Raw genomic sequence first — 25,550 nt, 5'->3', positions numbered from 1 at the left:
TACACACATGATGGCGTCCACAATTGATACACCCATGGGGGTAACGAAGGTAGGCAACCTGAGAATCCTCTCGCCTAATGCAAAAGGCCTCAACCAGCTTGTCAAGCGCCAGAAAATTCTAGACTACTTACGTAGGCAGAAGGGTGATATTGTCCTGTTGCAGGAGTCCAAATTAGAAGCCAAACAATTCCACACGCTTAGGAACAAATTCTATACAGAGGTTGTGGGGTCGGAAGCAATCGCGAAAAAGAATGGCATAGTGACCTTGATTGCCGGGAAATCCAATGTAGACTTGATCTCCTCTGTGTCTGACTCTAAGGGGAGGTGGATCACAGCTAAATTACTTAAAGATGACACTGAATTTTACGTTACAAACGTTTATGCCCCAAACACATGCAACCTAACATGCTGGGCAGACCTTACGAAGCAGCTCGACACTATCCCTGACACGGCCGTCCACATCCTGGCAGGAGACTTTAACTTACCATCTGACCCCACCCTTGACAGGGACTCTAGGTGCCCCTTTCGCAGTAATAAGGCACACAAAGCCTTCACTAAACTCTGTAGCAGGTTTCAACTGATAGACTCCTGGCGATTGCAAAATCCGGATGAGAGAGAGTATATATTCTACTCCCCTCCGCACGATTCGTTCACCCGAATTGATTACTTATTTATCACTAAAAACACCATTGCTAGAATTGAAGAAGCGAGTATAGAACCAAGAGTTATTTCAGAACACTATTGAAGCCGCTATAAAAGACTATCTGGAAGATAATAAAAGGAGTGATACCACTGACTTGACGCGCTGGGAGGCACTGAAAAGCACTGTAAGGGGAGTTATCATTAAACTTAAATCCGCCATGAACAAGAATTGCAACGTGGCCTTAGAGAAACTAGAAGAAGAAATTTCTACCCTGGAGGCTACATATTTGAATGACAGGAAAGAGGAGATGCTGAATAAACTAACTAATCAAAAGTATGCTTACAATAAAATAGTAAGCGAAAGAGCAGGATTGTGGCTAAATAGGAAGAAGCGTTTTAAAATTTGTGAATCAAATAAGGCTGGGAAAAGCCTAGCAGCCTACCTTAAATTCAAGATTCAGAAGAATACGATCAGTTCTATCTCAGATCAAGCTGGAGTGGCCTGGTCTGACCCCCTCAAAATTGCAGAAATATTCAAAGAGTTTTATGAACGTTTATATGCCAAAAATTTGAATGTGAAAGAAGACAAGATTAAAGACTACTTAGAGAGCTGCGCTCTACCGTCCCTCCCCACGGAGGACCAGGAAGGCCTCAACAGCCCTATTTCACAGTCCGAGATTGAAGAAGCTATAAAGTCTCTTAAGTGCGGAAAGGCCGATGGACCTGATGGGTTCACCGCTGGATTTTACAAATGCTTCTCCTCCACGCTAGCTTCCCCACTCCTCCACCTCTTCCGTGAAATTAATGAGACGGGTGAGGTAAAGGGTACATTGGCGGAGGCTGTCATAGCAGTGTTACCCAAAGAAGGGAAAGATCCAAAGCTCCCCAAGAACTATAAGCCTATCTCGCTTATCAATTTGGATTGTAAGCTTTTAGCTTCGATCCTAGCCAACCGCCTACAGAAGGTCTTACCAAAATTGATTCACCCCTCCCAGGCTGGCTTCCTGAAGTATAGGCTGTCCAGCGACAACACCAGAACCTTAGCCCACGTCCTTGAGAAGGCTAGACTCCTCTCCACTCCTACTGCAGCAATCACACTCGATGTCGAAAAAGCATTCAACAAAGTGGATTGGACATATTTGGAGGCTGTCTTGCATAAATTCGAACTAGGGCCGTCATTCACTAAACTGGTCATGTCCCTTTACTCCTGTCCCTCAGCCAGGGTTAGAGCGGGAGGGTCATTCTCCTCATCATTCACACTGCAACAGGGAACCAGGCAGGGGTGCCCCCTCTCCCCTTCGTTATTCCTTCTGGCCATAGAACCCTTTCTGTATCACACCCGCCATAATAAAAACATTCCCGGAATCTCATTTAAAGACTGTACGATAAAACTTACAGCATACGCAGATGATGTATTAGTCGTATCAGAGAGGGCCGGAGAGGCAATACCAGCTCTTATGTCCACTATTGAGGAGTTCTCGGAAGTGTCGGGATACACATTAAATAAGGATAAAACGGAGGTCAAACTATTGAATAATCAAGGAAATAAAGAAATCTTAGGGGACTCTGGTTTAACCTGGCAGCCGGGTTGCTTCAAATATTTGGGCCTAGACTTTGACAAAGACCTCATTGCTACCCTACGAGTCAATGAGGATCAGCTCTTAAAGAAAATGTAAAAACTACTTGACGGTTGGTCTCCTAAGTTTTTGTCGTGGTGGGGGAGGGCTGAGACACTAAAAATGATGGTGACCCGCTGGTGAACTATCTAGCGAGTATGCTTCCAATGACGTTCTCGGAGGACTTTTTGCACGAGGTGGATAAACTCTTTGGCACATTCTTGTGGCAAGGGAAGAAGCCCAGGGTATCAATGAAGAAGCTGCAACTAGCTAAGGACAAAGGCGGCCTGGGTCTTCCCAACTTTAGGAATTACCAAATAGCGTTCTTGTGCAAACAGGGTGTACACTGGTTGATTGAAGACCTAATGTATGTCCCGCTTTGGGTAGAGATAGAGAAATCACACGTTGGTAATGTTCCCCTCCCTGCACTACTCACCATGGACCTGACACATCTTCCTCACTCAAAGTACATCATGTTAAACACGAGACGTGCACTTTTAAGGCTGGACCAAGTTCACACGACGGGCCTTAGGGTAAAAAACACCACCTCCGTAGCCTTGTGGCATAATCCCGCCCTTCGACTTAATGGGGAGCCCCTCAACTGGGAACACTGGTCTGCGAAAGGTATTAATATGGTGAGTGACCTCTATGACGGGCACTACCCGTTACCTTATTCCTCGATCCAAGCGACACACTGTCTTACACCGATGGACTTCTATGCTTTCCTCAAACTAAAAACACTCCTATCTACACGCTCTCTCGAACCCTCAGAACCATGGCTTACACCACAATTGGCTCGTATTAAAGCAACAGGTCATTTTGTGTCAAAGGTTTACAAACTTCTCCTCCCTCTTTGCCGGGAATGTGGCAAGAGTGTGTATCTTGCATTAGAGGAGCAGATAACAGTGCTTTGCATTCCTCCCCTTGGCGAGCTTCCAACAAGAAGCTTTGGAAATCCCTCGATGCCTCTTCCTTTTCATTTGACCCTCTGTAGGCGCATCTTTTGTTGCTGGTACTTGCTTGAATCACTGACTATTGAACTGTTGTGTGTGAAGTATACTTCTGCCCTAGGAGGATCTCGCTACATGCTTGTCACCCCTTCCAATGTAACACTGAGGTATGACCGCGATCTTTGATATATGATGTGCACTATTTTTGTATGCTGCATTTGGTATTCGGCATTCTGTACTTGTACTTTATATCTGCATTTTTCTTACATTTATTATTTATATTATATTATGTTCATGACTGTGCACCATTTACGATTTGATACATATGTTCATCTCTGGAATTTCATGCTTTTTCCACTGTCAGTTGTCTGATTTCAATTTCAGCCTATGTATTCTGTATCTTATGTACTCTTAGTATTCTTTATGTTTACTTCCTTTTGATTTTCTAATAAAAATGATTTGAAATAAAATAAAGAAAAATGTACACTGTAGTTTCTAAAATTCCCAAAATAGTTATGCCCTGAAAATCTCATCAGTTTCCTTTACATAGTGTTGTTTGTGTGTAAATTCTATTTCAAACATACTTACATATGTGAATGTTGGTTTCCATTCACAGTGTCTTAATGAAATGCTGGAGTCTGCAGATGCACCACTGGAAGTAACAGAAGGATTTATTCAGACAATTTCTTTGTCTGTTCCATGGGGTTCATTGCTGCAAGATAACTGTGCACTGGAAATTAAGGGATTAGAGGTGGTCTTCAGGCCAAGACCCCGACCAGGTTAGTAATGTACATATTATGTTGTGATATTTATATGCTATTGTATCCAATTTTACACAAGCAGCATAATTTCAAGATTCCTGTTGCTCGGCTCGGCTGTCCTTCCCTTCCGTTACAAATACCGAGGGGTACTGGCAACTCTGGGGGTGGAGTTAATGGGGATTAGAGTTGGACCCTAGAGTTTCCCTGAGAAATAGAGAATTACAGGGGAATAGTATGTTATTTCTTAAAACACTAGTATCATGTAAGTGCATCCTGTTTTTGGCATCCATTTCTATTCCTCGAAGTCATCTAAATAAAATGTGCACTTAGAAGGTCCAACGGAGAATCGGATCACGTTATCTTTATGAAGTAATACAAATATGCAAGTATTCTATGAATTATAGTTCTTGTTAGGTGCACCTCTTCAATTCTGTAGAAGTAGAGTGTAAACCAAGTGCACAGGGTTCTCACATACTGTACTTTCAACTCCGAGCATTCTTATTACCACCTAATCTCTCCAAAATGACTTTTGTTTAATCCCTTAGAGTATAATAAGGGGAATTCTCTTGTGAAACATTCTACTTTACCTTTCTATCATTAGTCATGTCTGGTGGCCGGGAATATAATAAAATGTTCCTTTATTTACAGATAAGTGCTATTGTGCAAATCTTTCTACAAGAATGTGTGTAACCTGACCATTGACTGGCATGTATATTCTATTCATAAACTTTATTTGGGGTCAGGCGGCCAGTTGGAAATAAAACTATTTTGGTTTTCAGCTGATGGGGTGGGCTTCTAGCTTTAGTTAACTATTTTGGGGACCCCAAATCCCCTGGCCAGTCCAACATCCTTTCTGAAGCACATACTGAACGAGTATGCATTTAATTTAGCACAGTTCCTGGCCTAGCAGATTAAGCCGATTCTGCTGCCAGCCTCACTGGAGGTGATGAAAAGAACCATACTGGATGTTTTCCATAAACAGCATTGGAGATACTGATTCTCCTCACATGTTCTAACAACTAAGCAGATAATTCTTCCTAGACACTGTGGTGCTCAACAGCCAGAAGTGTTTAGAAGCACTAGTATGTCAGCGGAAGCAGGATCAGAAGGATGAAAGGCCAATGCTCTGGATTGAAAGCAAGGATAATCTTTTTCTTATTGTGTGAATTGCTGTGAGGCTACCCTATGACTGTTGGCACAACACTTTTAGTTTGAATCATTTGTATTCAGCAAACCATGAAAATACAGTAATCCACCGTGTGAAATACCAATAGGTTGTTTGTTGCCATACATCCACCATATTCCTAACACAGAATCTTATGGACAGAAGAATCAGTTGAATAAATCACAGAAGAAGTAGGGCTATGCCGAGTCATACTGGTCTATAGGGGAAGATAACGGATAACAGGGAGACATAAGCTGTAGACATCACCATTAGGAAAACCAACCTAAATAAAGTTTCCTCTCATTCCCTCTCCCCTGGGGAAAACCCACCGTAGTCCTCCCCACCCCTTGAACAAAAACTGCAAAAAATGTTTTCAAAAGATCAGGCATTTCCTTCTTCTAGTTCTTTAAGGAATAACTCAGCTGCCTTCAACACGCATCACTTTCACCCCAGAGTCACTTTTAGTACTTACTGATGCCACACCTCCTCTTGTGTGTAGCTCAGCCTCAATTGCCATTTTCTCTGTCTGGCAAGCATGACCTGGCACAGGTCTCAAAATATCAGGATGGGGTATCCATCTTACATTACTTTGCCTTTACTCAGAACCACCCGGAACACCCTGTTACGGGATCCGCGGACCTGAGTGTGACCATTACAGCTCTGCCTACATTAGCGTTATCTCTTTTAGCCCTTGAACATAGCCTGTAGGCCTTGAAAACCAGCTGTCGTGCCCCTTATTTTGAACCTTTTAACCGATCTTGCACCACTGTCACAAACTTTTTGAAGAGGGAATCCGCATTGATTGGCAGAGGAGCACACAGTATTCTTAGGGGCCGATTACGATGTCGGTCAGAAAGCCTACAAACGGCATTCGGTTTGTCCGAATCCGATTCGGAAGCCTTGTTTCCGACCGACTCTGAAACATTTCTGACCGACCGATTACGATGGTCAGAAACCGTTCGGACTGGCCGACTCCATTCCGACACGCGTCCGAATGGCATTTGGAGTAACCGAGTCGGTCGGAGCCAACTCGTACGTCTCTATGGGCCGCGTTTGCGACTGAGCGATTACGATGTCAGATTCAGACAGCCTTTCCAAATCGGTCAGCCCGAAACGGATCGGCTGTTGGAAAGTGACTTGGAGGGCCCATAACAGGCCCCCCTTCACCCGGAGGGCTCCGGTAGGGGCCCGTGGAGGTACCTATTGGTCCACTCTTTCCAACCATGCACAGTGTGGCAGGCACCATGGGGTGCCTGCCCCAGAGTGAAAGGTTTTCTGCAACCACCCCTTTTTACAATGGGAGCCTGTGTAATCTGTCTGCACACAGGCTCCCATTTAAGTCAATGGGAGTCCGTCCGAACGGTGTTACATTGTAATCGGTCGGTCGGACTCCCACTGTTTTAGATCTCCTGTCATTTCCTTCTGTTAGAAATGTTGTTCTGAAAGAGAGGAGAGAAAATGGGAAGTCCATGACTCTTAGCTACTTATCTACTAACACAAGTGGTACAACTTAAAAGGGATTGATACTGAATTCCCAGACCAATTAACGGTAGTTTCTCTTTTGCCAAGCTTTGCTCTGTTACCACAGTTTCCTATTAGGAGGCAACTCCAGGGAACAAAGTACACAAAACAGTGAAGCAGCCTCCCAAATGTGGGTTTGGGTTGCAGTAGCTTTTTCTGCTGTATTTCGCTTAGTTTCTCCGGTGCTAATTACAGACGATCATAGAGACACTTGAGCAAAGCACTGATTGTGGTCCTGTTATGGAGCAACAGTTCAAGTTTGCATCAAACCAATGATTTGAGGGCTTCTGATTGGTGGTCCTGAAATCTATCATAATAGCTCCTGGCCAAAATGATTTCTGGCTAAGTGCTTTTAAAGATAAAGCCAAGCAAAAGGCAGAGATCATCTAACTGCCATTTGTATTTCAAAAGCACTTTAGACTGTGTGAAACAAGTACTACAGTCCTCTAAGCAGGAAATCACTTTTCTTCCTGCACCTGCGTAATGGGAACATGTTGCTGTCATATTGCTTCTCCTTAGACTGTTGTGAAGTTGTGGCAGGTTCTCCTTCACATGAGTCTCTAAATAATTGGCCCTCCTTCCAGTGGATGCACCACCTCTCAGGATGAAGAAATAAGAGATGCTTTGGTCTTTTAGATTTTGGCGCACGTTATAGACTTCTCCTGTTTCAGCAGTTATCCCCGCTCTTTGGCCTAGAGGTGGAAGACTTGACGAAGATGAGCATGATCTGCCCAGTTCTGAAACAGCAGCACAGTCAGGTGGCATTCACCGGGTGACTTGTGGCTCATAATAGACCTCAGACTGGAGATGTACTTCGTAAATACCTTATCGTTTAGGATTAAGACTTTCCTTCAGGAAATCATCTTTTTTTTTTTTTTTAGAAACATTTTTATTGTTTTCATAACATTGGTAAGTCGTAGCACATGCATACACGGTATGTTAATAGCATTTGTAACATTAGTACAATACATTTCTTCACATTTACATAGTAGATCTGTTCCTTCGATTGTCCGACACTTCCCTTTCAGTCCCCCCCATCTCCGCCCCCCTCAGGCCTCATTTCCATCCGAGCCATCAGTTTCATTGAGTGAAGGTGGATCACAGATTCCTCCTCTATAGTCATTCCAGGCACCCCAGATCTTGGACCATTTCCGGGGGCATCCACTATTAACAAACCTCACGTTCAGCTATCATGGCCTCATCCATGTTATTACTCCAAACTGATAGGGAGGGTACCTCCGCTGCGCCCCATTTTTGTGCTATGTTTCTCTTGGCAGTCATGATCCCAAATGTAACCCAAGTCTGTCCATGGCGTGTTAGGTCATTGGGTTCCCACACATTTAGCAAACATCTACGTGGATCAGGCATTAGTGAAACTCCTTGTACCTGTGACATAGTACGCATCACCTGGATCAAGTATGGCATTAGTTTGGGGCAGTCCCACATTGTGTGGTAAAACGTTCCGTCATTTCTGCATCGCCGAAGACAAAAGGGGTGGTCTATTCGATGCATCTTGTGTAATACTGTCCTAGTGTAGTATGAACGATGTAGAATTTTTAATTGTACAGGCCTAAGGCGCGAGGGTATTCCTGCCACTCAGATTCATCCATGTCCCCCACGTCTTGTACCCATTTGGTTTTAAGCGGGCCTGTGGGATCGGGTAAATTATTTACTAATTTCCGATATGTGAAAGACGCAGCCTTCCTGTGCATAACTTCCGTTAACAGTCTATCTTCTAAGGGCGATGCCTCCGGGACATCCGAACCAGAGGGAATCGCCGACATGAGTGCATGTCTGATCTGTATATATCTGTAGTGTTCAGAGGGTGCCGTCTCGTACAACTGTTGGAGACAGTCCAACGATATCACCTCCCCTCCCCACCACAGGTCACCCACCGTCAATATTCATATTTCATCCCAATGGGTAAATCCCTTACTGTTTCTGAGTCGTCCCAGTTTTTTGTTGTCCCATAGTGGAGTGAGTTGTGTCAAAACCACCCTCCATCCTAGTTTTGCCTGTGCAGCGTGCCATAATATCAGTGTGAGTCTTAGCGGGCCAAACATTGTTAATGCTAGTTTTTTATCATAAAGTCGGGAGAGCATGGTGTTATTGCCAAGTTGCGCTCTGTCTGCCTTATATGCAGGATCTGCGAGTGGGATATGTAGCCAGTAGTTGATTACCTTAAGTTGTGATGCCCAATAATAGAGCTGTATATCGGGGGGTGCTATTCCACTGTCGTCCACCCCCTCACCAGCTTGTCCTGCGCTATTCGTGGTGGTTTGTTACCCCACAGTAAGTTAGAGACTTGCGCATTAATAGCCTTGAAATAGTGTGGCTGTACCTGGTATGGTGTGTTTTCGAGAACATAGAGAAAGCGAGGCAGTGCCATCATTTTAAAAAGTGCTGCTTTTCCTAGCAATGTGAGCAGAAGCGTTTCCCAGTGTCACACATCCCTTTGAAGCCTGTCTAGTGGGGGCTGTAAGTTTTTAGTGTAGAATAGCGTGGCATCGGCCGTAACATAAATCCCCAAATATTTAAATGAGCTGTCGGCTACCTTAAGCAGGCAGTCATCAGGGAGGGGGGCGGAGGGCCATGTAGCACATAAAGTATGGATTTTGACCAATTAATGGTGTATCCTAAGGCCACTCCGTACTTTCTACATACTTCTAGCAGGAACAGTATAGAGCGCCTTGGGTTGGTCAAATAAAGCAGTAGGTCATCCGCGTATAAGGATACGTGGTCTTCCCAGTTATCCGTCTATTTAAGGCCTTTAATCATAGGTTCCCACCGGAGCCATGCCGCCAGAGGTTCCAGGACTAAAGCGAAAAGCAACGGCGATAGTGGGCAGCCCTGTCGGGTGCCCCGGGCCAAGGCGAAGGGGAAGTCGCATGAAATGTGACCGTTTGCCGTCACATGTGCCATTGGTTTGGCGTATAACAGTCTTATCCATGAAATAAATTTGGGACCAAATCCTAAGTGCTTCAACATCGCAAATAAGAATAGCCACTTGACCATATCAAACGCCATATGGGCGTCAAGGGAGAGTATCACTGCCGGTTCTTCCAAGAATTCCGCCCTCGCCAGTACCCCTTGCAGTCTCCTTAAATTCAGTGCCGTGTTCCTGCCCGGCATGAAGCCGGACCGGTCAGGATGTATGAGTGCTGTGAGATGCGGCGTGAGTCGTCTAGCCAGTAACTTCGCCAGGATTTTAGCTTCTACATTCATTAGGGAGATGGGTAGATATGAGGAGCACTGCTCCGCAGGTTTACCGGGTTTTAATATTGCCACGATCGTGGCTGTGCGTTGGTCTACTGGCAGTTCACCCCGTTCCAAACTATCATGAAACATATTTAGCATGTGAGGTGCCAGGTGTTCGGCCGTGCTTTTGTATAGTTCCACTGGGATTCCGTTTGGGCCTACAGCTTTGCCCGATTGTAAAGCCCCCAATGCTCCTGTTAATTCATCTAATGTCAGATCAGTTTCCAATTTGGCTGTTGCTTCCGATGTTAGTTTAGGCATACTTAAATCTTGAATATACGTCAGTGCTTCGTCTTCGGTGATGTCCGAATCAGACGAGTAAACCGTTTGAAAGCAGTGCGCCAGCATATCTACTATCATCTGTGGGTCAGTCTCTACTTCCCCAGTCTCGGTGGCCAACCGTGTTATCCATCTGTCACTTTTTTCTTTTTAATCTAGCCAGGCTAATAACTTCCCCGCCTTGTCACCCACTTCATATATCTTATGACGTGAGTGTTGTATTTGGTGCGTAGATAGTGTGGTGAGACATTATTTATGTTGGAGCTGCCGGTGCCTTAGCTCAGCCGCTGATTCAGGGGTAGGGTTTTGTGCGTGGGAGTCTTCTGCCGCGTAGAGAGCAGACTCCAAGCTGTCTAGTTCTGCCTGAGCTCCCTTTTTATGAGTTGCGATAGAGGAGATGCCTCTCCCTCGCAGCACTGTCTTAAAGGCCTCCCAAAGAATGACTGAAGATGCCACTGTACCCACATTTTCGGTAAAGTATTGAATAATCCCTGTCTTAAGCTCCTTTCTAATATGAGGTATACGTAGATAGCCAGGGCGGATTGGATACATCCTGCGGCGTGTATGCTGGTGATATGTGTATTGTAGTCGGAGAGGGGAATGGTCGGATACGTCCCGAGTTCTGATCTCTATGGTTTCAATATTCTGAAGGCATTCCGGGGAGCCTAGAAAATAGTCTATTCTAGTGAGGCTATTGTGAGCACCAGAATGGTACGTGTATTGGCGTTCCACAGGGTGACTTCGTCTCCACAAATCTATTAGACCTACTGCTTCCAGAAAGCTCTGCAGACGGGACCCACCAGAAGCTCCCATCCGCCTCGGGAATCTGTCCATGGTGTCATGCAGTGTTGCGTTGAAGTCTTCACCTATGAGGAGTTTCCTTTCGGGAAGATTAAGTAGAAAGGCACAGAGATCTGGGAGAGCCACAGAATGCAGTGCCGGGGGTACATAGACAGAAACAATATTGAGGGGACGACCCTCCCACTGCGTACTGATTGCTGCAAATCTCCCCTGGGCATCTATGTTAGTAGCAAGCACTATCAGTGGAAACTGCTTTTTCAGTAATATACCCACCCCATGTGAGCCAGATGTAAATTCGGAGTGGACAGTCATTTTATAACCTTCTCTATCCATTGCTCTACTGGCCGTACCCGTGAGGTGTGTTTCCTGCAGTAGTATCTCCGCTGCACCTGATCTTTTAATGCTTTGCAGAACTATCCCTCGCTTAATTAGCGCGGGGACACACTGGCAGGTGTAACCAGGCGCTTTAAAAATTCAGAATTATTATTATTATCATTATTATTAATTCTGTCTCCCAGACCCCTTACATTCCATGTTAGCAGCGATAGAGTGGGCCTTGCAGTGGCAGTGCCTCTCAAGGGGTCAGGTCTCTGTATAGTGTCTACAGACGCCATCGTCTAGGACAGAGCAAAAATATCTCTTCTTGGACCGTGTTACAATAATAGTGTCAGTGTGTGCATACCAAACAAACTTCATGTAGAAAAAAGGTTGCAAGAACGATTCCCTCCTCCCCGGGTCCCACCCTGCCTCACTGCCCTGCGGACTCAGAACTGCCCGCCACCCCAACTGAGCAGAGCGCTTGAAACCAAACCCCTTAAACAGTACTTGCACGTTTGGGAGCGGGAAGTCCAGGGAGGGACATCAGCTCTCCACTCTCCTGAACAGTGTCAGCCATAGTTCCGTTAACAGTATTACGCCACAATTCAATGGGTCCATGAGTTCAGCCCACCGCGTCTTCCTGTCCTTCTCGGGCGTGGTTGTCAGTGGCTGGGGCATGGTCACTCCTCTCTGGGCTCTGATGTCTGCTACGAGGTCGTCTATTTTTATGCGGTTTGCCAGTACCGCCTACCACCCTCCAGCCCTCCAACCAGTTGTGGGCCGCCACCGGCGATTCAAAGAACCATGTCTTTCCATCAGCCACAACACGCAATTTAGCCGGAAATAAAATGGAGTATGGCAGTTCGCTGGCCCGTAGCGCCTTCTTTACTTCCAGGAAACTTCTGCGCCGTGCCGTCACCGCTGCTGTATAATCTGGAAAGAAAGATGAGCGAGTTTTGGATTCTGACTGGCGGTGCCACCCTTGCTGTTTGCAATTTAGCATCTCTGTCTCTGAAGTTAAAGATACGGGCTAACACCGGACGTGGAGGCGCACCCACTTTCGGACGACCACCCGGCACCCTATGCGCACGTTCCACCGAGGAGAAGGCAGAAAGTCCCTTCAGCTGCAGGCGCGATTTGATAAGCTCTTCCACATATAGGTCCATTGCTGGGCCGCCTTCCGATTCCGGAATTCCCGTGATTCGGACGTTGTTGCGGCGGGGACGTCCTTCTTGATCACCAAGCTGTGCCGCCATCTTCTTATTTTCTTCCTCCAGTCGCTTGACTTTCTGACTCAGGATAGCAGAATCTGCAGTAAGGGCTGTAGTTGCCTGTTCAACATCCGACACCCTAGCTGACATTTTGTGGAAGTCTGCACGTAGGAAAGTGATATCGGAGGATATAGAGCCCACCGTCGTCTGCACACTATTTAGGGCCTTCATAATGTCTTCTAGCGTGACTTTAGGCCCCCGGATACACCTGCGTCTTTCTTCGGGTGGCCAGTTTTGTCTGGGAGCGGCGGAAAATCTTTTGTGTAGGCATATTGTTCCATCTTACGCTGCTGGTTAGTGCGTGGCCCTCTGCCACCCATCTTGTCAATGTTTGAGGCCCTCAGGTGGGGTATGAGGGTGTACAAGCCGATCAGGGGGCAGAATTGTTGACGTGGCGTAAGAAAGGCACGGCCGCGTTTCCTCCTCTCTAGAGATGGCCAACAACACCTCTAGCGCCAGGGGCACAGGCTGGACCTGGATAGGCTGTTACCAATCGAATAATGTGTGCCGCACCCTCCGCCAGTCTGAGATTCTGGCCGCAGCTGGTGTGCCAGGCAGTACTTGGAGCTGCACCCTGAAAGTGTCTTGCTTTAGTGTTGCACTGCGCAACCCCCTGATTGGCAGCCAGGATCTGTATGTCAGTCTATAAATGATATCAGGGAGTTGCACCAACAGATGTCAGGGGCCGTGCAGGCAAACGGATGTTGGTGCCACTAGTAGCGCCGTGGACTATGGGCCGTTTACTTCTGCTCCGGTGTGTGTGGAGTCAGGCCGTTTTCACTGACAAAATGGGGGCCGCAGACAGGGTCGGCCGCCCTCCCCAGTCCGCCGCAGCAGGCTCCGCTGGCGTTCCCCGCGGTGTCTATGCAAGGGGGGGGCACCGCACGCCGCCGCGGGTGGCGAAGGGCAATAATGCACCCCGCACCTCCCCCGGTCCGTGGCCACAACACCTCGCGCCTGTCCTTTCCTCAGTTCAGCGGGTCCGACTCCGAACCCGGCAGCCTTCTCTACCTGAGTCCACGGCTTCAGATTTGCTTGCAGGCCCCTCGACGCTGCCAACCCACTGCTCGATTCACAGCATGCCCTTGTGCCGGAGTTGCATCGGCGGGTAGCGCTTCACCTCCGGACCTCGTCTAGCGCTTTGTTGACAGTGTTCAGCTGTCGGATTAGTGTCAGGATAATTAGGAGAGCGTCCCGTTCTCCGGAGCTCCTCTAAGCGGTGTCCATTTCTCTTGGCCGCTAGCCACGTCCCCCCCCCCCCCCCCCCCCCCCCCCCCCAAAAAAAATCATCCTTTTTTTAACAGAGTTTTATATAGCACGAACTTGACCTGAAGGTATCGGCAATCAGAACGCTTTACATAGCACCAGTTGCATTACATGAGGACACATTAATTTTTGTTAGGCACCGGGAGATTAAGTGATTGGCCCAGAATCACAGGATGTTCAGCGTCATTGCCGAGACTCAAACCCGGTTCCCCAGATTCGAGGTAGACCGCCCTAGCCACTAGCCCTTGTAAAGGTTGCTAACTGTCTAATCTTCTCTGGCACTGTCACCAGTTGTTCCTGAGATCTGCCCTGCCATTCAGTTTTTTTTAATCCCAAGCTCTTGTCTTTGGCCTAAAATCAGCAACAATATGTAGTATTCTCATGTTATGTTGTAATGTTCCCTTTCACCTTGTCCCTAGCTTCTCAGCCAGTGTGAGTGTTCCATGTAGTGAGTGTGTTTAAATATTATGTCAGCCTATTTCTTTTTGTTGGGGTCACTAACTCTCAGCACTGCATTACTATTAAGGTTTTTGCATATTCTCTTATCAGGTACTGTATCCCTGCTTAAGGGATGGGAGTGGGTCTTAGTCATGTCTCTTCTTTACGCATGTTCTTTTTTTTTTTTTTCAGATGTCATATCCCTGTCTAAGGGATGGGACTGGGATTTAGGGCCAGATGTAGATCGGTCGGTAACGGCCGAAAATCTGTATTTTCGGCCGTTACCGACCGGTAATTCAGAAATGGCATGTAGGGCCCTGATTTTTACAGAATCGGTAAATTTACCGATCGGTAAATTTACCGATTCTGTAAAATACCGAATCGGTATTTTTACCGATTCGGTACATTTGAGATGTAGGTGGGACTCTTCTGAGTCCCACAAGCATTACAGAATCGGTATTTTACCATCAAATCCAATTTGATGGTAAAATACTGATTCCGGTGTGCATGCACATGTGTGCATGCACACCTCTGCCATGTGACAGGCAGACCTGCCCTTGGGGCATGTATGCCTGCCACATGGCACCCGAGCCTATTTTTGGGGTGCCAGAGGGTGTCAAAGTGACACCCCCTGCACCCTTGCTAAAATCGGTAATTACCGATTCTGTAATTACAGAATCGGTATTGCCCATTGATTCCTATGGGCTTCACAGCCCATAGGAATCAATAGGAAATACCGATTCGGTATTTCCAGATTCGGTAAATACCGAATCTTAAAGATTCGGTATTTACACATCTGGAAATACCTACATCTCCCCCCCTTCATATTTACCACTTCTTAAATACCGAATCGGTAAAATTCGGTATTTAAGAAGTGGTAAATATGAATTACCTACATCGGGCCCTTAGTCCCATGTCTCTTCTTCACATTATTGTCACTGATTAGGGGGTGCATACCCTAGTTACGTTAGGTATGGGTGTTAGTCCCATGTGACACTAGCTGTTACACTCCATGTTGTTGGACATATCTTGTTTTACGTCATCCCTTACACTGGGATTTATTTATTTATGTATTTATTTATTGAGCTTATTGAGCGCGACAGCTACCCAAAAAGGGTTTCCCGGCGCTAGAAGATACTGAACCAAGAGGGAGGAAGAAGTCTCAAGGAAGAGACCGGGGCAAGCTACTGGTTAAATAGCCAGGTCTTGATGGCTTTACGGAAATGACTGTAGCGAGTTTCTAAGCGGTGAGGTTGTGGGAGGGAGTTCCAGAGCTTGGGACCTAGAAGGGCGAAGGATCGGCCTCCCATCCTTGCTCGGCATGTTTTGGGAACACAGAAAAGGCCTTGGGTGGAGGATCGCAAGCAACGGGCCGGCGTGGAGGTATGCAATAGGGTTTGAAGGTATTTGGGTGCATTTCCCCATTTTATTCTATGCATGAGACTAAGGGATTTGAACTTGACCCTATTTTCGACTCTTAGCCAGTGGAGCGCTTTAAGGTGACCGGACATACGTTCTCTCCTATGGCATTTGCATAGCAGTCTGGCTGCAGCGTTTTGTACCAATTGGAGGCGTCGCATGACTGCCTGTGATGCCCCTAAGTAAAGGACATTCCCGTAGTCTAAACGGGAAGTGATCAGTGCGTTGATCACAGTCTTTTGTGTGTCGTCCGGGAGCATCCAAAGGATTTTTCTGAGCCATCTCAGAATTGTAAAACAGGTAGCTGTGAGGTTGTTGACCTGGGGTTCCATGGTTAGTCCCTTGTCGATGGTAATGCCAAGATTACGGACTTGTTGTGACGGAGTTGGTAGGGGGCCCATTTCAGATGGCCAATGTCTTGGATTCCAGAGGTTCGTGTTGGGGCCCACTATTAGGACCTCTGTTTTGCTGCCGTTAAGTTTAAGCATATTAGTGCTCATCCAAGTGGCGATGTTCCTGAGGTCAATCTGCAGGCAGGAGGGGGAGTCAAGGTCATTGTTAGAGAGGGAGAAATCGATTTGTGAATCGTCGGCGTATGTGAACATTTTGAGACCCGCTGTTTCAGCGATCTGGGCGAGCGGGGTTACATAAAGGTTAAAAAGCAGGGGGCTTAACACCGATCCTTGTGGCACTCCATAGGGGGAGAGATGGACGTTGGATGCCGCGGTGCTGGAGGAGATTTGAAATGTCCTCATTGACAGGAAGGATGCAATCCGATCAAGTGCCTTTCCTCTAATGCCCATGTTGGAGAGTGAGGCAAGCAGTATATTGTGGGAGATGGTGTCAAACGCTGCGCTGAGGTCGAGTAAAATCAGTGCAGCTGAGTCCCCTTTATCAACCAGGAGGCGGAGATTTTCCATTACTCCGAGTAGTGTTGTCTCCGTCGAGAATCCGGGGCGGAAACCCGATTGGGAGGGGTGCAGAATATCGTTTGCCTCCGCAAACCTTGCGAGATGTTCGTGGACATGTTTCTCTAAAATTTTGGAGAAGACGGGCAGAAGGGATATAGGACGGAAGTTAGCCATGATTTTCGGATCAGCCGATGGTTTTTTGAGAAGAGGTGAAACCATAGCATGTTTCCAAGGTGCCGGGACCTTCGCTGTGGAAAGGGATAGGTTCAAAGTTTGACATATCACGGCGAGTAGTGGGGTGTCCAGGAGTCTGAGTATTGGGATAGGGAGGGGGTCAGTGGGCGAACCAGATTTAACTTTCCCTAGGATATCTCGCAGACCCTGAGTGTCGATCCCGGGCCATGATGTTAATGGCTCATAGGACAGATGAGGTTGATGGGAGATGTCCTCTGTGTTAGGGCCGGGGTCTTGCACCCTTATAGTTTGAACCTGGTGCTGTTTTAGTATATCCTGGTAGATAGTCTCTATCTTCGTTGTGAAAAATTTCGCTAGCTCTTCACACTGGAAACTGTTCAGAGGAAGAGGTTTGGCTGTTGTATTAGAGCCTGCTAATTTTTTTACAAGGTTAAAAAGAGGTTTGGATTTATTTGTAGCTTCTGAGATAGATTTGGCTACGTAGTTGGCTCTGGCTGTGTTACAGGCTCTATGATAAAGCTTGAGCTCGTTTCTATAGTTCAAGCTGGCAACCGGGGAGTAATCTTTCCTCCAGAGGCGTTCCAAGCATTTGCATTTGGATTTAGTGACCTTCAGTTGTTCATTATACCATAACGCTGGTGAATTGTGAGGGGTGGATTTTTTGTGAGCCTGGGGAAGGCAGATGCCTAGGGCACTTAGGAGCCATTTGTTAGTCTTGGCGGCTACGACCTCTATGTCTTCGGTGTCAAATATTTCGTCCAGAGGAGCAGAGATCAGGACGGACGCAAGGTAGTTTATGTCCAATTTCTTCCAATTTCATGTGAAGGACTTGTTTGTCCCGCACAGAGGGTTGTGAGTCGTTTGGTCGTCCACATTGAATTTTATTAAGAAGTGGTCTGACCAGTCTAAGGGTAGAGCAGGCTGGCAGTGTAACAGGGGAAGGCTGGAAAAAATAGGGTCCAGGAGGTTGCCCCCTTTGTGTGTTGAGCCAGAGTTCCTTAAGGTAAGGTTCATGGAGGCCAGGTCATGAACTAAATTGTTTCCTGGTTTGTTTGTTGGGTCGTTGAAGTGAATATTCAGGTCGCCAACGATAGATAGGTTGTTGTAGTTTACCCTAACTGATGCAGTCCAGTCCACTAGTTGGGTGGCCCAAGGTTGTATGGGGCCAGGTGGACGGTAAATCAGGAGACCCGTGAGGGTGAAGTTCGGGTGAAGTTGGAGTTTGAAAAGGGCCATCTCACAGGTGGTTAAGGGAATGGGTTCCAAAGTACATTGCAGCGTTTTTTTGAAGATAACTGCTATCCCACCTCCAATACCAGTGGTTCGGTCATAACGGATGATGGCATAGTTAGAAGGTAGGGCTTCAGCGATGTCTGGGCCAGAGCTAGCATGTAACCATGTCTCAGTGAGAAAAAGGGCATCTAGTGTATCGTCAGACAGGAGGTCAAATATGTCTCTTTTATGTTTGGTGAGTGACCTACAGTTCAGGCTACCAAGAAGCCATGTGGGTGCCGACTTACGGCCATTGCTTCCGGGCCGACAGAGCTGCGGGACGTGCAGGGCATGCGATAGGGTTGTGCCTGTCGTTGGGTAAAATTGCACAGTTGTGTTTGGCAGGGGGTCGCAAGGCAAGTAGCAGCTCGGGCGTGTAGGAGTGAACAATATTGGAGTTTCCTACAGGGGTTATGGACCCTGGGCCCGGCCGGTTTGATGTACATCTTTTCTTTTGGATGTGTGTTTTAGGTGTTAGTCCCACTTACACGTTTTAACGTCATGTTGTAGTGTTTGTGTGTAAGTCGCCCTGCTCATCACCTTGTTGTTACCAGTGTGTAAGCCGCCTTGCGCATCACCTTGCTGGGTTTAGTGTGTAAGCTGCCCCGCGCTTCATGTTCTCATGTTGAGTGTGTAAGTCGCTCGCGCCTCACCCTGTACTTTTACGTCATTATGTTGTGTGTGTAAGTCACCTTGTACTTCACGTCGACATAATGTGTGCGTTTGTCACACCGTGCTGCACCTGTGTTGCTTTCTTTTGTTGCACATGTTCATGGGTGCCAGTCCCATGCAACATTAGTCTCTACACTGCTTAGCTTATGGGTTTGCCCCATCTTAGCATGGTCCCTTACATGAGGGGTGGCGCTTTGGCCACAGTCTCCATAGTTGAGGAGCACTTCTTTGGATGTCATCCATCCATTGTGTGGAGTCTTGGGGTACATTTTTCCCTTTACTCTTTTCACGTGTTTCTTGCTCACTTGTTGTATGTGAGCTCTTCTTACGCTATATACTTTTTCTTTGTTCACTATTAAAGGAGGAGGATGGTGTTAGTATGTGTTTCAATTCTTTCATCCTTCTTTCCTCCTTTGTTTGTCTGTTTTACCTCTCGTGATGTGGTTTTACCATTCATCCCAGGGTTTATGGACCTTTTTCATTATTCTTTCATCCTTCTTTCCTCCTTTGTTTGTCTGTTTTCCCTCTCGTGATGTGGTTTTACCATTCATCCCAGGGTTCATGGACCGTTTTCATTATTCTTTCATCCTTCTTTCCTCCTTTGTTTGTCTGTTTTCCCTCTCGTGATGTGGTTTTACCATTCATCCCAGGGTTTATGGACCGTTTTCATAATTTGTAAATTGCTTTGTATAGTTGTTTTCATTTTAATGGTGTTCTATTTCTTTTTCAATATAAAAGGGAGAGGATATGTAGTATTCTCATGTTCTGTTGTAATGTTCTCTTTCACCCTGTCCATAGCTGCTCAGCCAGTGTGAGTGTTCTATGTAGAATGTTGACATGAGTGGAATGTTTGGGTGCCTGATGTGTGAGTGCTGTCAGCTGGAAGATGGGCTGAGCAGCTAGCTGGCTGCTCCTGGTGGGGCTTACTGTAATTTCTACTTATGGACTTAATAAATCACATCAAACTCAACTCTGCTACGTCTTCTATGTCTCCTGAACACGTGGGGCCAGCCCACCACACAATAATATTAGTCACGTTGTTGACCCTTTTAAGTTATTGTCAGTCCTTGTCCCACCTTATTTTAGCGACTGATTAAGTTAGTATCCCTATTTGTTTATCAAAAAAAAGAAGTTGGTATCCATTTAGCACTGATTTCAGGATAGAGAGCTAATTTATTTCAGGTTTCTGGGTGGATGTGAACAAGAACAAGTTCAGTATGACATAACAGCTGATAGGTCTAACAGTACTTTTAGATACCGTTTTGGGAAGATTTGAGAAGCTCCAGTCCTGGCTTGATTAATGGCCCCAGCGAATTCACTCCTCCAGATGCAAGGAGGATATTGCCTCCTGTGTGTTTTGTCATCTCCTGTGCCAGAGAACACCTGAAATCTTTGGTGTTTCAGGTATTTGTACACTGGCCGCTGGACTCTTTGTAGGATCAGGGTTTCTATGACACAGTATCTTACTCAAAGCTTCGCTGGTGGCTGGTGGTGTCCAACCTCCTTATACATGTATTACTGGATCCTCCAGAGTCTGTCCTATTGAACATGGGTTCTGGCCTGATGGGTTGAGGTGTGACTGTGGCAATTGCCTCCATGCAAGGTCATTGGTCTCTCTTAAGGAGTGATCCCATCTCCAACTATCAAATACTTTTGACTGTTTTTATTGCTGTCCAGGAGTTCTCTAAACAAGTGCACAGCCAACCTACCCTTTATAGAACCTGCAGTGTTGCAGTGACATCTTAATTGATGGTGGGAGGGGGTATTTGAGGTTTTGTAAAGCTTTACTGTTGCAATATGTTGGTAGGGGCCTGAGTTCCTCTTTCATGGATTGTGATGGTGGCATTAGTTGCATGGCCAGGGCTCCTGCTTTCACTCCCCTGAATAAATGAGCTTGCTTGTGAGATTGGGATGACTTGGACCATTTGGTTCATTGTCCAAATCTTGTTCATTTGATGGCAAGGGGTTTTCACCATTCAGAGCTTGGACTTCACAGAAGAGCGGGGTTGTACTCCCTTGGGGCATCTTGTGCTGAGTAACTGGAATGGTGTCCTTCCCAGGAGTGTTGCAAGTTTAGGGTGTCATTTAAGGATAGAGGGCCATGAGGGAAAACACAACTATGCTGAATATTTAGCAGGTACACTCAAATGATAGCTGCTGTTGTTGTGAGTATTCAAGTTTTAGTGATGTCTCTCTATTTCTATGTCCCTACTTCCCTTCTGATGTCAAAGGAAGAGTGCTTCGACAACTGTGAGTTGTAGGGAGGTATTGTTGTTGACTGGTGGAAATTGTTGAGTTTGCTGGTTCTTAAAAGATAGCCTAGTGGTTGTCCTATGAGAAAAGGACATCTGCTCTGTATTCTGGCTCCACATATTCATGGCATAGAGAATTTCAGATGGACCTTTTCAGAATTATCCACAGGAAAGACATTTATTCTGGATCGGGAAACATTTTTGTTAACCTGCTCGGCAACACCACCATGCTCTCCTTCTTCTTGATTGTTCCAGGGATTAGCCTCAGACGACCTGGGTGATTGATTTCCTTTTTTCCAGGAGCTCAAAATCTCTTGTGTGCACTTTCCCTTTTCAGCAATGCCCTTCCTGAAGATCAGGACAGAAGGCTTGAGGCCCATCTTAATTGCTCTTTGTGGACCAGGAAATCACATACCCATCTCTTCTTCTGAATGTTTGTTTTTGCACAATGGGCACTGCATATGCAACTGTCTCCCCTGAAGGGGCCCAACACCTCCCTTTTACCGATATAGAGTTTTGCCTGAATATTTTGCTGCTTAAAGGGTTGTCCTTTACACGCAATGTGTCTTGAAAGAATCACTATGGTCCTTTAGCTCTCATGATAGCTATCTACGTTGAAGAACTGTTCCCAAAGTTGGATATCATTCTCTTCTAGTTGTGACAACCTCTTCATCTTCCCACTTCAATGTATCTCCGCTTTGATTCAGCTGTGACGATGAACTTGTCTAGCACTTTAGTCCTTCATGTACACAAATTTCCTTTTTGTTACTTCCAGCCTCAAATGAATGAAACCCTCATCTGACTATATTGTGTAAAAACCAATAAAGCAGAGAAACGACTCTGTTATTCAGACAATGCCGACCTAAAAGAATATGGTAGTGCCTCTTTCCTGCCTAGTAGCCAAAATATTCTCAATAAATAACATTAAGATCTTTGAGAATTTGAAAGTGAGTTGAGTTGTATTTACTATGGAAAATAACATTTTAACATAAGAGATTAAAATAATCATCTCGTTTAAATAAAATCTTGTTAAGGAGACAACTCGTGGACCTCTTGGAATCAGAAGTCCTGAAAAAATGGCAGGTATTTTTCTCTGGAAAGGTGACGACCCTACAAGTGATACCCTTAATTGAAGGATTTTGCTTGATATTTAAGTGACTGACAAGCAAACTTGTCTTTTTTTACTGGTATTTGTTTAGGAGAGATCCACAAGGAGTATTTCCTATTCCAAGGCAAGATGTTAAAGAGTGTCTATAAGAGATGGCTGCGGGGCAATTTAATCTTTCCATCCATTGGGTCAAAGGGAAGAGCAGCAAAAACTCATAACAGCCTCACATATAGTTGAAACAAAACTTAAAAAGATCCAGCAGAGGTTATTTAAAGGGCGTTTCAAAGGCTTTTTATCAAGCCAGTCAACATTAGGCAGATGATTGCACTCCCTTAGCTGCCCCCAAAAGATGCTAGGAGCTAGTACCTCATATTTAAGGTCTTGTGAGTGGCGATACAGACTTAAAGAAGATCTTAGCAAATAAAATTCTACCCTGTATCCTCTGATCCCATATGGACTTACATCGACTAGCTTGCCTTTTACCTGCTCCCCAAAGCCAGCATATATTGTACAGTTTGTTTGTAAATTGACATAGAACTCGGTGTGGGTACATGCAGATTCTTACATAGCTTAGTAACATGTAAACCGTTTCTTTCTTTTTGTTCTGTCTGTATTTAGAAATGTGATTATAAAACATAAAGACGCATAAAGTTGTTGGAACATTTGACGCATATAGACGCTATCATGTAGTTCTGTTACGTTTATGTCCAAATTGGTTTTCTTTTACTTGCTAACTTAATGTAGCAGTCTATTTATTTTGTATGTGTACTTTTGATTTCTTCTCTATTTTTTGTTTTTGTGTTCCTTAGCCTCCGGTTCTGAACCTATGTATTGGTCAAGTTTCATGGCTAGCAGTATGCAGCTCGCAAAGGAGTGTCTGAGCCAGAAACTAACAGATGAGCAAGGAGAGTCCTCTCAACCCTTCGAGGGACTTGAAAAGTTTGCAGAAACTATAGAAACAGGTATAATTTTAGACTATGATTTTCCACCTTTGTTGCTAGATAAGACTGCCCTTTTTAGAATGTTATTTCCTTTGCATTCATGTTCACCTTTTTGAAACGTGGTCAGAAGTTATTGTATGAATCTCAGATCATTTTGGATGTATACAAAATGAATCCCACTGCCTGGAGCAGGTAGCAGTAGGCCAGCTAAATCCAAGGAAACAATTAAGTTTAGTCTGATTAGATGAAGGTGTGCAGGTACTAGACCATCCAAGGACACACATCAGTGTTAATCTATTTGGCCTACCATGCTTTCTCCCACACTGCAGTTCCATAGCAGAAAAGAGTGGTACACATGTAGCAGATAGAATGTTATTCAGCACTAATACAAGGACCCTGCCATTTTGTATCCAAGGGTAAACAGATAAGTTGAACAAAAACTCTTATTAAAACCTCAAAAACATCTGAGCCCATCCCTGCACCCTCCGCAGATAGCCACATTTCATATGTTATGTTAAAGTATTTATAAAACACATGGCTTCCCCAGCAACGGGGCATCCCAGTGCCAGTCTCAAGAAAAGACAGCTGTAAAAAGACAAGCACAGAGGACCACAGGAGCATTTAAACAGAGAACAGCTAGGTCTTCAGGGCTTTCCTGAATGCCCAGTGGTTCTGATAGACAGAGGAAGTGCGTTCCAGAGAGCAGGTGCTTTGGCACGGAAAGTGTGACCTCCTCTTTAACATGTGGGACACAAGCCAAATTGAGATTAGCTGAATGCAGGACCCGCGAGGGCAGGTATGGAAGGAGCAAATTAGATAGAATGGGAGCCCTGAGAGGCTAGGATTTTATGGGCTGTGCACAGGACCTTAAAGTGGACACTCTTGTCCACAAGGAGCCAATGCAACCTATGGATGAAACTAGAGACCGGACAAAACTTTGGAAGCGAGGATAGCACCCTTGCTGCAGCATTTGGGCCAACTGGAGTCGTCTTATCACTGTCTTGTTCGATCCTAGGTACAACATATTACAAAAGTCCAACCCAGAAAGAGTAGTAGACTGAATAATAACCTGTCAGGTGTGGGAGTCAAAGAATCCAAGTATAGGTTTGAGCCCACGTAGAAGTCCAAAATACATACCTACCACCTATTTCGCCTGGGCTTTGAAAGTCAAAGCATTGTCGACCCAGACACTTAGATTGTTTTACCGCCGCCTTGGGCTGCGGAGGGAGTCCTAAAGAAAAGGGCCACCAATGGTCGCCCCAATGGTGGATATCTCTTCCTAAAAGAAGGATTTCAGATTTACTTGAATTCAGTTGGCCGCCATCCACTCTGCAACAGCCATCACGCTGCTCCGGAATTTAGCCAGATCCAAAGTAGGTTGGTTGGAAAGAGAGATCACAAGCTGGGTATCATCACCATAGGACACCAACGTGAGCCCCAGGACTTTTATAACCTGAGCCAATGATTGAATATAAATGTTAACTAGAGTGGGGCTAAGTGAGGAGCCCTGGGGGACACTATGGCGCAAGTGTGTGAATGAGACCTTTATGGAGGGGAAGCAACCTGAAATGTTCACTCAGACAGACGGAAGAAGAACCAAGTTAGTGCATCTCCACTGACTCGCAAGTAATCACATGGTGTTGACCCCAGTGTCTTGATGGATTGGCCTTGACTGCTCATTACTATCCCTCTACATGCCTTTGCCTCCACTTCTCATTCTTTCTCGTTGTCCTGCCAAATGGGCAGCTTTCCAGCAGATAATAAGGGCCCAAAGTAAAGTTAAAATAAAAATCATTATATATGAAAACAAAACCTGAAAGTGAATGAGAGAAACTTAAGTATGTCTCAACAATGCAAGTCTAATTCTGAGAACCAGTTAAACACAATACAAATTTAGTCTAAACTGAATAAATCTCCTAAAAAAACAAAGCTGAACAGTAACGCGTATGCCTTTAAATTATATTAACAGTTGGTAGCCATTAGTTACCGTTTGATGTTTCCTTGAGTTACATTGCATGGACAGTCTTTATAATTTGCCGGTAAGAGACCACATTCACATTACTGTAGTTTGAGAAGTTATTTTTCTACTGGTGTTTGCTAAATATCTTTTGTATTATGTTGTTTTTCTCTTCTTAGTTCTTAGAAGTGTCAAAGTCACATTTATAGACACGGTTCTGAGAATAGAACATGTTCCTGAAAACTCTAAAACAGGAACTGCTATGGAAATACGAATAAGCAGGTATGTTGGGTTTCTGACCAAATAATACGAAAACTGTATTTTTATTGTCTTTTTGCAGATTTTATTTGGCCAGTGTGGTGGTGTACTGGATGAATGAATATGTGTTTAACAGTCTGGTCACATGTTTGAGTCGCGGCAGTGCTTTTTAGGTAATTGTACTTCAAGGGTGGATAAAGTCAGTACCATTGAGTTTGGTAATAATAAACATTTGTTATCAACCTCAAGAACACGTATATTATTTTATTCATGTTTTCA

General features: G+C 45.4%; 1 protein-coding gene across 1 annotated transcript in view; it reads left to right on the top strand.

The window, feature by feature from the left end:
• ATG2B (autophagy related 2B) overlaps positions 1-25,550 on the top strand; it is a 1,105,913-nt gene that overhangs the window by 74,070 nt on the left and 1,006,293 nt on the right. The window contains exons 2-4 of the mRNA XM_078660122.1: positions 3,825-3,987; positions 22,925-23,077; positions 25,193-25,295. Coding sequence (XP_078516248.1) covers positions 3,825-3,987; positions 22,925-23,077; positions 25,193-25,295 — 419 coding nt within the window. The remainder of the gene's footprint in view (positions 1-3,824; positions 3,988-22,924; positions 23,078-25,192; positions 25,296-25,550) is intronic.

This window comes from Lissotriton helveticus, chromosome 9 (genome assembly GCF_964261635.1).
Source record: "Lissotriton helveticus chromosome 9, aLisHel1.1, whole genome shotgun sequence".
NCBI lineage: Eukaryota > Metazoa > Chordata > Amphibia > Caudata > Salamandridae > Lissotriton > Lissotriton helveticus.
This window is presented reverse-complemented; position numbering and strand designations above follow the sequence as displayed.